The sequence below is a fragment of the Colletes gigas genome, unplaced genomic scaffold (assembly GCF_013123115.1).
Source record: "Colletes gigas isolate AHSC1104 unplaced genomic scaffold, ASM1312311v1 Colletes_gigas_Sc00011, whole genome shotgun sequence".
Classification (NCBI taxonomy): domain Eukaryota; kingdom Metazoa; phylum Arthropoda; class Insecta; order Hymenoptera; family Colletidae; genus Colletes; species Colletes gigas.
The window spans coordinates 5,211,595-5,227,134 of record NW_025106640.1 but is presented as its reverse complement, the minus strand read 5'-3'; the positions used below and the strand labels follow the sequence as shown (position 1 = coordinate 5,227,134).

The 15,540-nt window shown below is 43.3% G+C and overlaps 1 protein-coding gene across 1 annotated transcript; it reads right to left on the bottom strand.

Annotated features, from left to right (window-relative positions):
- Positions 1-4,750: 4,750 nt before the first annotated feature.
- Positions 4,751-13,631, bottom strand: LOC122398327. The gene is made up of 3 exons (XM_043398067.1): positions 13,079-13,631; positions 10,157-10,339; positions 4,751-5,494 (listed from the first exon to the last, which is right to left on the bottom strand). Exons 1-3 carry the CDS (start codon positions 13,133-13,135, stop codon positions 5,333-5,335), a joined length of 402 nt encoding a protein of 133 aa, XP_043254002.1. The 5' UTR covers positions 13,136-13,631; the 3' UTR covers positions 4,751-5,332.
- Between the last annotated feature and the right edge of the window lie 1,909 nt (positions 13,632-15,540).

The following is a 15,540-nucleotide window of genomic DNA, read 5'->3' as shown; positions in this document are numbered from 1 at the left end:
ACGTCGAAGTCGTATCAATGATCGCAGTCGCGATCAAGATTCGAGCTCGGCGTCGAAACCGTTTCCCTTATCGGGAAGACTAACAAGCCCCGGTCGAAATTCCTCCTTATTTGTTCTTTCGAGACCTCGCGTCGACTTCTTCAGCCTCCTCGGTGTCAGACAAAATTAATTAGCCTATCATCGACGTCTCGTCGATCTTGTTGGAAGACGATCGGTAGCTTTTTGCAGTAGAAACGACGCCTCGACCGTCTAGACGAGTTTTTCCTTGATCTTTATTAGTTCGTGAACCGTTTCTGATTTATAGTATTTGAAGCGTGTACTAAGAATTTCGACCAGTAAATCGCAAATTACAGTCCACCGACGGAAATTCAATGCGCATTAATCGTCGTGCGAGTAACATCAACAATCAGTATTCGAAATTTCGCGAGATAGACCGCCTGGAAGCTGTGACAATCAACGCGATTCAATCGATGAGATTTATTAGACACGGGGTTGAATTCGTGGAAAGCATGCATCACGACGGACAATCCCAGCTTTCGGTGCACATTGTATACAGGGTGTTCGGCCACCCCTGGGAGAAATTTTAATGGGAGATTTTAGAGGCTAAAATAAGACGAAAATCATGGATACTAATTTGTTGATTGAGGCATCGTTAAAAAGTTATAGAAACATTCCCGACCATACAGCATATTTTCGGAAAAGAATTTTTTTCTCGAAAGTACGTAGGATTTCGGGGGTATGTCTATTGACAAAAAATGATTGTAATTGACCCCTGCAAACAGAAATAATTTTTCCAGAACGATTTGAAATTTTTTAGCACCGACTCACTGTCGATTTTTCTTAAGAATTCATTTTTGATTTTTAGTAATTTTGTTTGACGCCCTATAGAAAAGTTATCTAATACTTTTCTGTGGGTACCCATGAGCTCTACTTCAGAAAAAAGTTTTATTGAAATATACTCACTATTGCAGGAGTTATGGAATTTATTATGAAATTTCAGTGAAACATATCAATGTATGGTCAGACATTATATTTTTCGGTAAGGAATTTTTTTCTTGAAAATGGGTAGGATTTCGGGGGTATGTCTATTGACCAAAAATGATTGTAATTGACCCTCGCAACCAAAAATAATTTTTTCGTGAATGATTTGAAATTTTTTATTTTAATTTTTTAATAACTTTTTAACGAGGCCTCGATCAACAAATTGATATTCTTGATTTTAGTCTCATTTTGGACTCTAGAATCTCTCATTAAAATTTTTCCCATGCGTGGCCGAACACCCTGAAATCAAAATCGAAATCCATTAGAAATTTTTCGCCGGCCAAAAGTCCGCGAAAAACGATTCGTCTCTGCCAGTTCTGTCACGGTGATTTAAATTCGATTTCTCGATCACGGTGCAACGCATTTTTTAACTAATTCCATTCTTGCCCATCGCGGATGGGTACAGTTTTAGCATTGGAACGGGAACGAGAGGTTTCTGACAGACGTTAATGCTTTTCGACGCAACCGTAATGAAATGAACAGGCGAAATGCATTCGAATTTGACAAATGGTATCGCGACGCGTCGAAAAGTTTCGACCACCCTCGATTCGCGCGCGAAAGTAGACGGGGGCGAATATGCAGTCGATTCTGTCGCCTTTTTGTGGCGGGAATATTGCTTCTTTTCCGGAAGAAAGTCGAGAAACCAAATGACAGGGAATACCTTCTTATCGAATCGTTCGTTTTTCCGCGTGCACGAACTGTATTTAAACGCATACGCCCGGAAGTAGACTGGAATATATGAGAAGCTGCATGAAACGTCGAAGGTGACGTTTGATCTTGACTCGTTCGATACAAGGTTCCACCTACGCGTGTCCAGGGGCGGATTCCAGAAGGCTCTTGCAACATTCGAAACTCGCCCATAATTTATTTACGTCGTAAATGTTCTAAAATTGTCTTTCGAGCTCCCAGATTGTTGCTTCTTCGCCGTGGAAGCTAATTTTATCGAACGACGAAGTCAAAATTTAGTCGATATATACAGATTCTGTATGTGAGAATTTGAGCTCGGTTATGCCGTGAAATAATACTATTAATTTCGGGGAATAACTCGCTCAGGGTTGAGCGAACTTTCCTCCCGTATACTTTGGAATATCCGGGGACGAACAACTCGCAGTATGTCTCGACAGCTTCTTGCAGGAATTTCCGAACCGGCAGCTGCCACTGTTAGCTATTACGTAGCGCGTGTACGTCAAAACTGCGACTCCTCGCGAGACTCGTGACATTCGATTTATGGGATTCGACTTTTCCGATGCTGCACGCGTAACAGTAGAATTCCACGACGTGAAAGCAAGTCGTTATTATTTCTTTAGAAACTTACATAAGAGTGGTAGAAATATATTAATTATCGATTTACGCGACAGAGAATCACGATCAGTAGTGAAATAAACTATCGAGAAAATTCCGAAAAAATACAAGATGCGTTAAAAATGAAGTAGAGTATACTATTTAGTTAAGAATTTCAAGAGAGAGATACACACGTAGTACTGATAACGACGATGTTCGTTTTTAACGAGCCGGTACGTCATGCTGAGATACGCGAGTTTGGTTAGAACGAGCAAAGAAAATACGGGAGTCAGCGAATTTCTCTCCAAGAGGGTAATATCTTCGCGATAAATTACCCTCTTTACTCGTTAACTCCGAGTACAATGCTGTCGGGATCCCGGTATCCACGGTTACGCCGCTGCGTTCCTTTCGTACAAATCCGAACTTCCATCGCAGCAGTCTGTTTAGCGTGCAGCTTCGCTTAAAGAAACCACCCTCCACCCTTTTCTCGCCCGTCCGATTACCACAACAATACGAAACTTCGTGTTTACCCCGGATTGGGCCAATTCAAACTCGACATCAACACCGCTTGTACCACTCTCGTCGATCGATAGTGTTCTCATCGGCGAGAAAACCCTTAACAATTCTTCCAACAACCCTCTGGGCGATCCAACAGATCCAAACTATAGAATCTTTAGAAGCATTCAATCAACTCTGTATTTTAAATAATCAAGACGCGACTTCTTTTTTAACACATTTTCTTAACATTCCGAGCGCGCAGAATATTTTAATATTATAGCTGCGGGGGTAGGAATACCTCGGTCATGGAAAAGAGCGAAGTCCAACAATGCTTTGAAGGACTCGCGTCCACAAAAATCCTCTTCCGCGAGTCGAGGATGGTTCGATCCGCGAGGAGTGGGCGAGCTTTTAAAATTCGATCGCAGATAGTTTCAACGGGAGCTTGGAATTCCGTTACTCGGTCGACGGTTTCGAAAAATCGAACCGCCAAGACCAGGGTAGAAACAAGGAGTTCAAATCAGGTTACAAGTTCTTGATTAATTTTTGTGCACCGACCCTCCCGGATCCGGCCGATATAATTAAATTCCAAGAGCAAGTTTGGAAAGTTTCGCGATCGGTAATATCTCATGTTTGGCCGCGGGCCGCGGGATACAAATTTCGAGGGGCAGGATGATAGAGGAGAGAAAAGCGGCATTTAATCACCGTATCGGGTCGAATGTGTATTCGAACGGACGCGCTCCTTCCGCGTCGAAACCATCGAAAGATGGATGCTGCGATCGCGTGCCCCGAGCTGGACGAATCTAATTAACCCGCCGAAATGGAATCTAGCTGAATTACGAGGCCACGTAATCCGCGAGGCTCTCCCGATCGAATCGCGGTATCCAGTGCCAAAAACGTTGTCCTCCCCCCATCAGAACCGACATTAACCCCGTTGTTAATGAGACTGGGAGATTTTATTTCGTTCTTCCGTCCCCGGCCATCTTTGTTTCCACTTTCGTCCCCCGGGTCGTTTAGTTCACCGAGGAACAATCGAGGGATAAGAAAGGAAAGGAGAAAACGTGCCAGCATCGCGACGAAAATGAATTGCGACTCCGAGGCTCGCTAATGAATTACACTGTCACTTTATACTTTTCCCTAATTAATGGACGCCGTCTATATTAAGCGCCTGGAACGTCGCTGAATCGCTTCGCGTCTCTTCGTTCCTTTCTCTGTTCGGTCTACGGATTCTACGATTTTTTTTTGTCTTTTATCGTTACGCCTTGGAGGAATCTGTTCTTGGAGCGTGTACGATCCCCGTTAGAAATCCGCTTCTCTCGTCCTCGTTAGTCGAAGACGCGTCATAAAAGGGGGAGCTTTCGAAGGGTAGCTCCGGACACATGTTTGTAACGGCGAAAACGGTTTTTGGAAGATTTACCAGACGTTGCTGATCGCTATCACCCTCGCAGAACGCGACACCCTTCTTCGTTGAGCGTGTTAAAGGGTGCTTCTCGTCGCGATTAGGCTCGCTGATTGGTTTTTTCAAATATTGACGATTACCAATCGGTCAGTACTAGGATAATACAAGGGTCGGTAATATAATTATTGGGCTAACTAAATAGTGTGAAGATTTGATCTGTATTCACTGCACTACACTAGTTAGACAATTTAATATTTACACGTTTCTCGGTTTTCATACTTATTAATTAATCGAATACAGCAAAGTAAACTATAGACACTCGAGATCCCAGAAGTTCAAACTCGTCTCTTTCTTCGCGAATATTTCCACGTTAATTTCCACGAAAATGGAGCCCCCGATGCTGATGCACGAAACAACGAAGTTCCCGGGAAGAATCGCATTAAACGCGACCCGTATTTTACATGTAATGTTCCGCATAACTCTTTATAATGCCACCCCATGGAAGTAAATAAGAGATGACGAAGACGCCGCGGCTTTTAACGAACGCAACACCGAGTATACGTTACGGTTTAACGAAAACGAATCGCTGTTCCTGGCGCGATAATGAATTCAAATCGATTCCCTTTCTTTAAGAGGTGCTCGCGAAGACCCGGAACGATCGCGATCTCGAGGGATCGATGGTACCCGCGAGAGATCTACGGTGCACAACGGGCCAGCGTTGATTTACTCTGGCGGTCGCGTGGAATAAATTCCAAATACCGCGGCGTTCCTCGAATTTTACGATTTATCCCCGAGTTAAACAGATTTATTTGCAAAACACGCGAACGACCGGTGGTGTACGCGTATCGCGCGAATAAAATCGCACTACGCGCGCGTCGTATCGCCGGGTATAAACAAATAATACCGTTCCCGCGAATACCAATCGAGCAAATAATTTTATCCCATAAATCGCTCGCGCCTCGTCGAAGCCCGAACGAGCGATTTCAACGCGACTTTACGAACGCGTGTTTACCGATATCGCGGCGTAAAAAATGATACTAAAGGGAAAAGAGATCTGGAGGGCTGTTCGAAATAAAAACAGGGGGTCGAAGAACGCGCCGGACGAACGACGACCATTCACGAGCACTCGTCTTTGGACGAGAACGCATGATTCTCGCGGGATTCCTGAGCCTTTCGACGCTCGTTGGAGCTCGTATCGTTCTTGTTGATGGCGTCGTCGGATGTCGCTGGGACGCTGATCACTTCCGTTAGTTGCATCGCCGTGGCGAACCTCAACGCCTGAAAACAGAGTTGCAAATCGTCAGATTCAGGATTCGACTTTTACTTAATTAGAAATTGTAGAAAATATATCTATATGGGGCAAAGGAATTTCGATGGGATTATAAAAATAGGGTTGCACAGCTGGGGAATCGAAATTTGCTCGAAAGTTGGGATCGATAAGTTTACGAGTATAAATTACGAATGATACGGTCGCTCGCGAGTACATTTGGACGAACTTTGCCATCGTATTAAACTGCATCGAATTTATCGAACACTCGTCTAAATTATAATTCGCTGCACGTGCGTTTCGATGCATAGGTAATCCGCGATTTTAAAAACTGGGACATGCTCGGTAGTTCTCTAACCGAAGATTCAGAAAATTAACGCGGAAGACTATCTCTCGACGATATAATTTTGGGAAATAGCTAGTGAAACATGACGACAATCATTCCTTCACGATGCACACCATTATTTCGTTTCTAAATTAATGTAAATTGCGACGAATTTCTGAATTTCTGATCGATTAATTAATCGAAGGTAATTGGTCGATCGATGTCCAGCTCTGTCTCGTAGATCGAATTGGTCGATAGGAAGTATGCGAGCGGAACGTCGGCGCCGCTCGGACTTCAACCCAGATCAAAGTAATCGCTGGACGTCGATCTGACCAGACCGACGCTCCGTAGTCTTCCCTATAGATACGAAATATGCGTCGGGAACGTCGGCGCCGCGTGGACTTCGACCGAGATTGAGGAAAGTCGGACCGTTTCCCGTAAACTTGGTTTAAAACTTTTATTCGAACATGACTATTTTATATCCACAAATATCGAAACAACTGTTATCCTCACAAGTTATTCGATACACATAATTCTATTTGCAAACTGATTCGAACAATTCCTATCCTCTAGCAACGGAGAAAGATTTTCGCGTTGTGTAATATAATTTAAATATTTTATCTCTTGAATAAAACTTTCCATTCAACGTCAGTATAATATTTTTACGTTGGAGCGAACCGAAAATGTAGGATAAAGTGTCTAAAGTTCGTGCGAGTCTTCGTTCTCGAGATAAAATACATGTCTGACCCGTCACGTGCTCTTTCTACTTATTTTTGGTACTTCGAAGAATCGACGTTGGAACTCCATTACTTGATTCGATCGATTCTTTTTTAACAACGCCAACGTAAGTAGAAATAACGAGCGAATTTTATGAACAAATTTTCTTGCATATTTTCGATTCACTTTCTTACGTAGAACAATCGCATCTCCATTTGGGATCGGCGGTTGATCGTACACCATATACATATATTCAAGGATTTATAACCCCTTTGTAATCCCACGTCTAGACTCTCTGGACAATCCTTTCAGCTACTCCCGTGTCAAAACAGTCTGAGCGCGGAAATTTATGATAATTTATTTTTTATTTCTGAAAACTCCAAAGTAGAGGTGAAATTTTATTAAAAATCACGTCGTCATATTTACCTGCGCAAGGTTGTTTCCTTTATCTCGTCCCAATATCAGATTACAACCGCCATAATCTTCGTATTTCCCCGTACTAACGTTTGAAAATTATTTTTAACTTTATTTTCCCCGGTTGGATAAACCGAGAAGGGCGGAATTAACCCGCGGGGCAGACTTTGCGTATCTCCCGATTTAAAAAGTCCGGGAAAAATATTAATATCCACGGCGGTTCTATTCGAGAATGTTAATATAAATTTTATATAAAAATTTCGCTACGTTTTGACACGCTCGAGGCACCGTGCTCGGGCGCAACAATTAAACTTGATTAAAGTTACAACGCGCTTAATTTGAATAGTTAATTAACCGATACAGGGATACTCTGCAGGTTCATTAAAAAAATTACGTTTCCCGCGGTTCTTTTCGCGTTAGCAACAGATAGATCCCGCGAAGCTAGCTCCACTTTCAGTTCTCATAAATCACGAATCCTACCTGGAAGTAGATAACCTCGTTTTATGTTATCAACTAACCTTGTTCCAGTTTAGACTGACTTTCTGTACTCTGCTTACTTTAACCGTTTCTTTTTTTTCTTTCGCCTCGTAAATTACTGCTTCTATTTTCCCGTCCCGCGTTGATGGTACACGTTTCCGATTAAGACTTCGCAGCGAGTTCGCTTCGTCGTAACGACGCAACGTTTCGGTTTCTTCTGCTCCAGATTCGTTCTCTGGTCACCTTGCGTCTGTAATTCCTCGTTCAAGTTTCGCAAAAACGAAACACGACTCGTCGCGAAAACTGAACCTGCTCGCGCAGAGGCTGTCGCATGCGACGAAAACCGAAAAAAAAAATAACTGGAAATTCGGTGCCGCGCGCGGACCGTTGGCTGCATTTCATTTTCCCATTCGTTGGTCGCGACAGACGCAATGTTTCGCGCAAATAAACACGCGCAACTAAAATTAGCTCCCGGGTGATTGTTCGTCGGTTATTAGCGAAAGTTCATGAAATATTAAATACCCTATGAAAACGGAATTAATTTTCATTTCATTAGAGATGATTAATTCCGACGAAATTTAATTTTCTAATTATGACGCGATAAATTTAGCCGTGCCGCCGCGACGTTTTAAAAGATAACACCGCGCGTAGCAAAGATCAGAGATTTATTCAACTAATGAAACACGTTCGTGCTCTGGGTTGTCGCGTCGACGACTCCCTTCCTTTTCCTGGCTGCCCGATAAATTCATATGTAAATGGAAATTGTTACTTAAAAAATGTCTAATCAACTCTCGCCGGGAATCTCGAGAATCCTCGCTACGCACCGCCATCGAACGAATTTTTCGCGTAATAGAATCGCCACCGGCTCTGGTTTTCAGCCAATTTAATTACTTTCTGAGCCATCGGACGCACCCGGACCCGAAACGAACATGTCGCTTATTACAAGATTAAAAGTGGCCCGACCAGGGGGATAAAAACCGTTTCGTACGTTCTAATTTTCCACCCCTAACGCGCGTTGCTTTTTCTGATTCTACGAAACTGTGTTTATTTCCGAACTTCATCCCCGTTCAATTACTCGTTTGAACCTTTTGGGAACGGTTTCGAACACGTCCCAGCAAAAATCGAAGAGAAGTTAATCATTTTTTTAATTCTGAAGACAGTAAAACGGACGGTTGAAAAAATTGATCGTAATATCGCGGGTGAAATTACGCGGAAGAAACCCAGGAAGTTTCTTAACAAATGAGCGATAATGGGAGATTCTGGCTCGACAGTGGATTGGTGAAGTTTAAGTTCCGTCGTAAAGGTGTTCCAGAATTCAATCGACTCACGGTGGTCGACGACGTTTTCATAAAAAACTGCCAAAGTTTTATCTCGAGATTCGAACAGCCGCGAAGTACCTTCTCGCCTTTCTCTCGCCGATATTAGAGAGTTTTCTTTTCTCCTCGCGAACAGAAAAATTAAAATATCTTGTTTCGCTTAATTTCGTCCGATGTTAGCCGCGGCTCCGGGGCGAATTTAGAAGCTCTTCTCGACAGTTCGTAATTGCAACTGCGGGTCGCGGTGTATTTCGAAACTTTAAAAAACCCGGGACGAAAACTTTCGAAAATTAGTTAGTCTGGATCTGACCGTTTCAAAGGTAAAGAAACAATTGAGGTTTAACGCAGAAACCTTAATAAATAAGACGATTGATCCTGCGTTTACGACAAAGAGGAAGATCGTGTTATTTTTTAGGGCCGTTTGACGAGAACACTAAAGCGTCGTTGGACTAATTAAGCGAGGGACGAAGGGCTGAAAAGTTGTTTCACGAGCGTTCTAATTTCCTGTCGACTACGTGCACTTGTAGAGCCTTACTACATTGTCCCCGATAGCGATTGAATTATCATAAACGTGGCTCAGAGCTTGCACTCGGTGGCCTTGCCAGATACGCAACCTTCCTCGTCCAATTTTCCTACGTCCCATTAGGTTGCGGTCTAACAAACCCGCACACCGCAAGGTGGCCTAGAGTCCGAACATTTCGTAAGATACAAATCAGATTATTAATTCTCCTTCGCCATTAATTTTGCGGAATTGTATTTGCACTTCAGCGCATATATGCTTTGAAGCTTGTGGAAAGAGAACAGGAAACTCTGTATAATAATATATACCGACGAAACGATGTATGCGATTCTCAACCATTTCGTATCGTGAAATACGGTTGGCCACTTTCCATAAACTTTATAAATTTTCGCACGATTTTATTTTTATTTTCCCGCGCGTCTAAAAACGCGAAGAAACGCGACACCGGATCGGGCAGGTTTAACAGATATTTGCGAAAACAAATTTCGATAAAACTGTTAATTTTACAGCTTGCAAGCTTCGTAGAAAATTCGAAGGATGAAATTCAGCCACCGTTATCCGACCGTGTTTGGTTCTGAGCTTTATCCTGGAATTGTGTCAGTTTCATTTCGTGGGTCGAATATTTCCGCGACGCTATCCCGCTGGAAATTCACCGGAAACGCGGAAAAATTTAGCGCGAGGGCAGGGCTGTATTTAAATCGGCGAGAATAACGCGGTCGTCGGTTGATCGAGCTCGTTGGAAACTATAACCCCCCGAGTTTCGTGCCCGGAAATTTCTGGCCGAATATTCTGTAAACATTTAACAAACCCATTGGCAATTTTCCAGTGTCCCTTCCGACCCCTCGACCCCGTTCCGACCGTTTCCAGAAAGAGCAAGAGAACGATGTGATTTAAAACTCGTTACCTTTCGCCTGTCCCGGTGGGCGGAATACAAAATCCAGACAATGTAGGACACCATTATTATGAGTGGTATGCAGACGCCAGTTATGGTCGATGTGTCCCGCAAAAGGACATGATGCAGAGCGAGCAACGTGACCGCGAGCAACGCTCCGCCAGCGATGTATCTTCCGGTGCGTCGTTGTTCCTCCTGCCAACAAATGACAAATATCCGGTTAGCGTTTCGACAGTTCCCATTCCGCTAAATTTTTGTCGATGTCCTCGATATTTTTAGGGTTCAGTGTCCAAATTTCATTTCATCACTTTGGACATGAAGGGGTAAAATAGGTGAATTAGTATATCAGTTTAAAAGTATCACCAAGATTTCCCAAAGATTCATACTTCATAGAAACCAGGCGCTGAAGGCGATAAGTGGGGTTATTTTTATTTTCCAAACCATTATTTTCTCGATCCGACGAACGGTTACGTTGTTACATGTTCAAAGGAGGCGCGTGCACGACCAGATCATAGATCACGAACGAATATGTTCCTGTATATTTGCTCAAAATTAAAAATAGCTTGTTTAAATCTTTTTGAATGTTCCGAAAACACAAGATTCAAAGCGAATCGGTACTTTGTAGAAGCTGTTCTATTTATAAGGAATCCGCGCGAATCGTTATGCACTGTTTTTGAGGAAAATTCGAGGGCAGGAAAAAACCTGGAACATATTTCGTCCAAATTTGGTCGCTTAATAGGATTCTTCCGAGATTCTTTGAGTTATTTACGGTTATTTGCGAATTCGTCTCCTTCTCCGGGTTTTGTCGTATGTTTCACTTAGAATTGATACACCGTGATGCTGTAAACACGGCGATAAACAAGCGAAACAAAGGGTAACGGTTCTATGTTTCATAGAAAATAGACGATATACATCAGCGGAGGAAGAGTAACGCGAATGTAACAGCGTGATGGACGGGGGTTCGGTAAAAGTTGTTGCTATAAAATGCGATCCTGAAAGAGAAATACTCCGAGACTAAAAGGAAAATAAATACCGTGTAGGATGCGCGACGTGTCATCGAAATTGTAAAGATACGTGATCAGAAAACAAGAGGATCTTTCCGATCGCTGATTGCGTACTTTGATTAATTTTTCCAATATCGTTGGTCGTTCGTAAGCAGATCGATTCCCATACCGTTTCCATAACCGGAAGGAGTAAATTTATAGATGGTGGACAAACAACAAAGTACCTGTTTGAATGAGGAATAAGGGTCGCAAATATGCGGTTTGAGGTACGGTTGAGGCAAAAGGAGGTCACGCGGGACAGCGAGACCAAAAAATCCGAGGAACACAGAATGGGCGTGAACGAACCTCAGATCAATACGTTTCGGAAATTGCAGCAATTTTCAAACGTCATCGAAGTTTTAACACAATTGAAACTAAAAGCTCTGTCGTTTCCTCTCCGCGTGGGGAAGAAAAAGTTCAGAAACATCTTCAACGGTCGTCTTCAGGGCGAGAGCGAAAAAATGAAAAATTATTCCGTCAAAGCGAGTAACGAATCTGGTGTCACGAAGGATAGTATTGAGATACAAAGTCGCCTCGCGATAACGAGGACCACCCACGGACATCAAAGTTCGTTTAACCTCGAATCGAAGAAAGAGCCGCAGAAATTCCAAGCGAGGAAGGAGCATCGAATTTGTTTGTCCGATCGACGAGCGCGTGGAACGCAAGGATTTTTCGTTGGACGAGTTTTTCGCGGGCAACGAGAAAACGGGATATAAAAAAAAAAACGTCCCAGCCGGCTCGGACGCCATTAAATTTTCGGGATAACGATCGCGAGCGAAGCGACAGCTCCATTTCCATTCGCACGACGCCGATGCAATTTAACCTGTCGCGAGGCTATTTTGCATTCCGCGTCGGCGTACGTGTGCGCGTAAATACGTGTACCGGGGCGCGTACCGACGTTTTCCTATTATTATCATATTCAAATTGAACCGCCACCGGATGTAGATAGCCCCTCTGCACGGAGGCGGGACGCTCGGGCGATCTATTTCGCCGGTAAGCCGCGTAAGCAACGCCCGAGGCGCGCCTCGCAAATACGCGGCTATCAGTACCGTGTGCAGAAACTCACGATTCCGATATCCGTTTCCAGAATCCTGCGACGAGCCATTTTTACCTCCCCCGGGTCTCTCTTTCCACGGAAAAATCGTACCACGACGCGTCAGTTTTTCGAACGTCTTTCATTTTGCGAATCAATCTTGGGAACCGTCTCGTCGAAGCGCGACTGATTTTAAGAGAACCAGATCGCAGTTATTATGACAGTTGCTCTGGAACGCGCATTGAAACTTGTCGGAGACTCTGAAAGGATCGTCGTTGGGGAAAGTTCAAGCGATCCGAGCGCAAAGCGAGCACCCCGGAACGGAAGTCGCGTCGAACTGTACTAAATTTTCAATAGCGAACGAGAACGAGTCGCTGGAAAACGGTTGTCTTCGAAGTTTAGTAAACCTTCGTAACCGATAGATTGAAATTATTGCGTTTCGAAACGGTGGTAATTGAAATCTCCAAGCCGAGATGGGACTCGAGAAAGCAATTACCGAGTTTTTAAGAAAGTCCTTGTAACGGTTATAGAATCTTCGAAACTTTTGTTCAGTATTGTGTTACGGATTTGATTTGCAACACGGTCTCCTTATTGGAACTTTGAAAAATAGCGATAAATTTAAAAAAGAAACTAAAATTTCAGAGAATTCTCTTGGAAAGTGAAACGATAAAAACATGAAAATTAAAAATTAGTTTCTTAGCCTAATTTCGTATCAGACTATCGTGCTTTTATTTTCCCAACGTCTCGAACAGATATCCGTAACGCAAGCGAGCAAAAAGCCAAACATAGAATCGGCATTATTTTATATAATAAACGTCGTGTCGCCGAAAGATAATTACGTTCTCTAATCAAACTAACCGTGGTCGTAACAGTGTCGAGGGTGTCCCTCGAGGAAAAGTGTTCCGACCGAGGCATGGCCGTGACAATGACACGAAGCACCTTTCGTCGACAGACTTAAATAATCCACTGCGATGAAAATATCCCGTCGTATTCACGGACCGGTCCTTCTTCCTCCGCGAGCATAGATCACCAGGGTTGGCCCGCGATCGAATCTTCTGCATTCGAAACGAGACGAAGAATACATCGATGCACCAGGAAGACTCTCGTCGCGCGCATTTTATCGTTGAATTCACTCTCTCCGGTCGATGGGAAACGCGATAAAAAATTCCTCGGTAAAATTCGCGGGCATAGTCGGCGCGTCAAATGAAATGCCTCGTGTTCGCGGGAAAGACGCGGTTTAATTGGTAGACGCAACGACGCCGAGCCTCCGCGGAGGCGGACGAGTAATTGAAATTACTGGCGTCGCGAAAACACCGATGGGAAACGTGATCGCTCGAGATGCTCGCTGGAAACTTTTCGGACAAGATCATCCCGCGGCCCGTGAACTTTCGAAGAATTATCGAATCTGAGGACGCGAATTCGCGATCGATCCAGCGATGGATCCTCGAGCTCGCGCGACAGCGAGTGAAGTGAAGTCGCGAGAGATCGAACGCGGTGGATGTGTATCGAACGCAGTTTCGAGAACAGCGCCAGCCCCGCGCGTTTACAACGCTCCGGCACAATATAAGCGAGCGAAACCGGCTAGGATAATAAACGAATAACAGGACGGAGCAACACACCCACGGAGATAGACACGGCACCAAGTCCCTCAAACATGGTGCGCCGCGGATCGAAGATCGAAGCTGTGTGGCCGCACACTTTGCCAAAATTAGACGATCCTTTCCCGCTTCGCGGAATCCAATCATTACCGGTACGCAGGGAAAATTCCTTGGGTCGCTGAAGTTTCCTTCCGCAGACTGTGCGAAACGTAACTTTAGTCAGTGAATGAAAACAAAAATATACGCGGAGGAATTAATAAAAATTAATCGTAAATTTATGATCCGAATGAAACGTAAGGGGAAGTGAAAAGATTTTGCCAAGCAGAATAGTATAGCATTTTAGGAAATGGGGAAGAATAAAATAACTCTTGTTTACTGGTGGTTTTAGTACAGAACGGATATTAACTGGGAGCGAGTAATAATAGTAGACACGTAGGAAATGGAGGTTCGAAATTTATTAGTGTGGCGAACAGGTGCATCATCCTTGCGGGATGATAGATCGGAAATCGGTGAACCAAGCAGAACGCACGGACTAATTTCTTTTATATTTTTATATCGAATACCAGCCAGGGAAGCAACGGCAGGATAGAATGTTTGAACGAAATTCAAAGAATCGACAAAGTTACGAGAGTTTGAAGAAGATGGGATGTTGCCGCGCACCCGGAAACTTTTTAAAACGGGTTCTCTCGAAACCATATTTTTCAAGTTTGCGAGAGTGATATCTCGAAGCTAATACGATCCCCTAGTTGAAATTCTAACAGCTTACATCGAACATTGGAAATTGGATCGCTATCCATGCTTCTTGTATTAATAATATAAAACGCTGTTCTCGTTTGTTTCGCAAACAAAAACGGACGCTTCTCGATCAATGAAAGTTTTTATATTAAGAAAAAGAATCTCGTACGTTTCCCTTTCTCGTCTAGAAAAAGCACATGGTTAGGCGTTATGCAACCCAAGACTTATTACCGGACAGTAAATTAGAAGAAATCGTAAATCAAATCGAACGCAGTAACGTTAAACAGAAATAATAAACGGGTTAGTAACAACCGGGGCTAACGTTATTGATTTTAACACAATTTCGTTTGTATTTTTAACTCGGCTAATATTTCCTAGCGGCGATCACTACCGCAAAGGAAACAAATTTTATTAAGACGCGTCTGTTAAACAATATCCCTCCAAAATAATGATGAGTAACGTGTACGGATTTTCGAATATTTCGCGTTTCAAATTCTGTTGAACTAGAGACCATCTTGCGCCGCGGCGTTGATCCTGTTTAGACGCAGTGCGTCGGAAAGACGCAGTAAAGATCGCGTTGGCCGTGCTCGTTGAAACACAATTCCTTTCGTTTCTGCGGTTTGTTAAAGTCGGGAAGAATATTAAGCTCGTGATATCCGATTGAAAATACCGCGTAAATTGAGTTTTATTTGTCTGTAAAGTTCTCCCGGTTCCCTTTCTCTTCTATCCCGCTCGGGGTTTATGCTTTCAGGATTTGTAAATCCTTCCAGAGGAAACCGGCGGTATTTACATTCTTACTCCATTTATTTAACAGTGAAGCTTCCTTCTTGCTCTGTCACCGAAAATAATTATCTATTGTTCGTTACTTATGACAGAATATTTAAAAAAAATATGTATCTTGAATTGAATAAAGAGCGAGAAGTAAACGAGAAGCATATATGTGGGCAAATAATGTACAGAAAAAGTTACAATGCGAGGTTTTGAACA

What these genes read in the sequence shown, in the direction of transcription:
- LOC122398327 (XM_043398067.1), bottom strand. Translation starts at nt 13,135, where the DNA reads ATGCCTCGGTCGGAACACTTTTCCTCGAGGGACACCCTCGACACTGTT. An exon ending in TCGACACTGTTACGACCACG is followed by an intron (nt 10,340 to 13,078) that starts GTTAGTTTGATT and finishes ATTTGTTGGCAG; the next exon opens with GAGGAACAACGACGCACCGG. An exon ending in CCCACCGGGACAGGCGAAAG is followed by an intron (nt 5,495 to 10,156) that starts GTAACGAGTTTT and finishes CTCTGTTTTCAG; the next exon opens with GCGTTGAGGTTCGCCACGGC.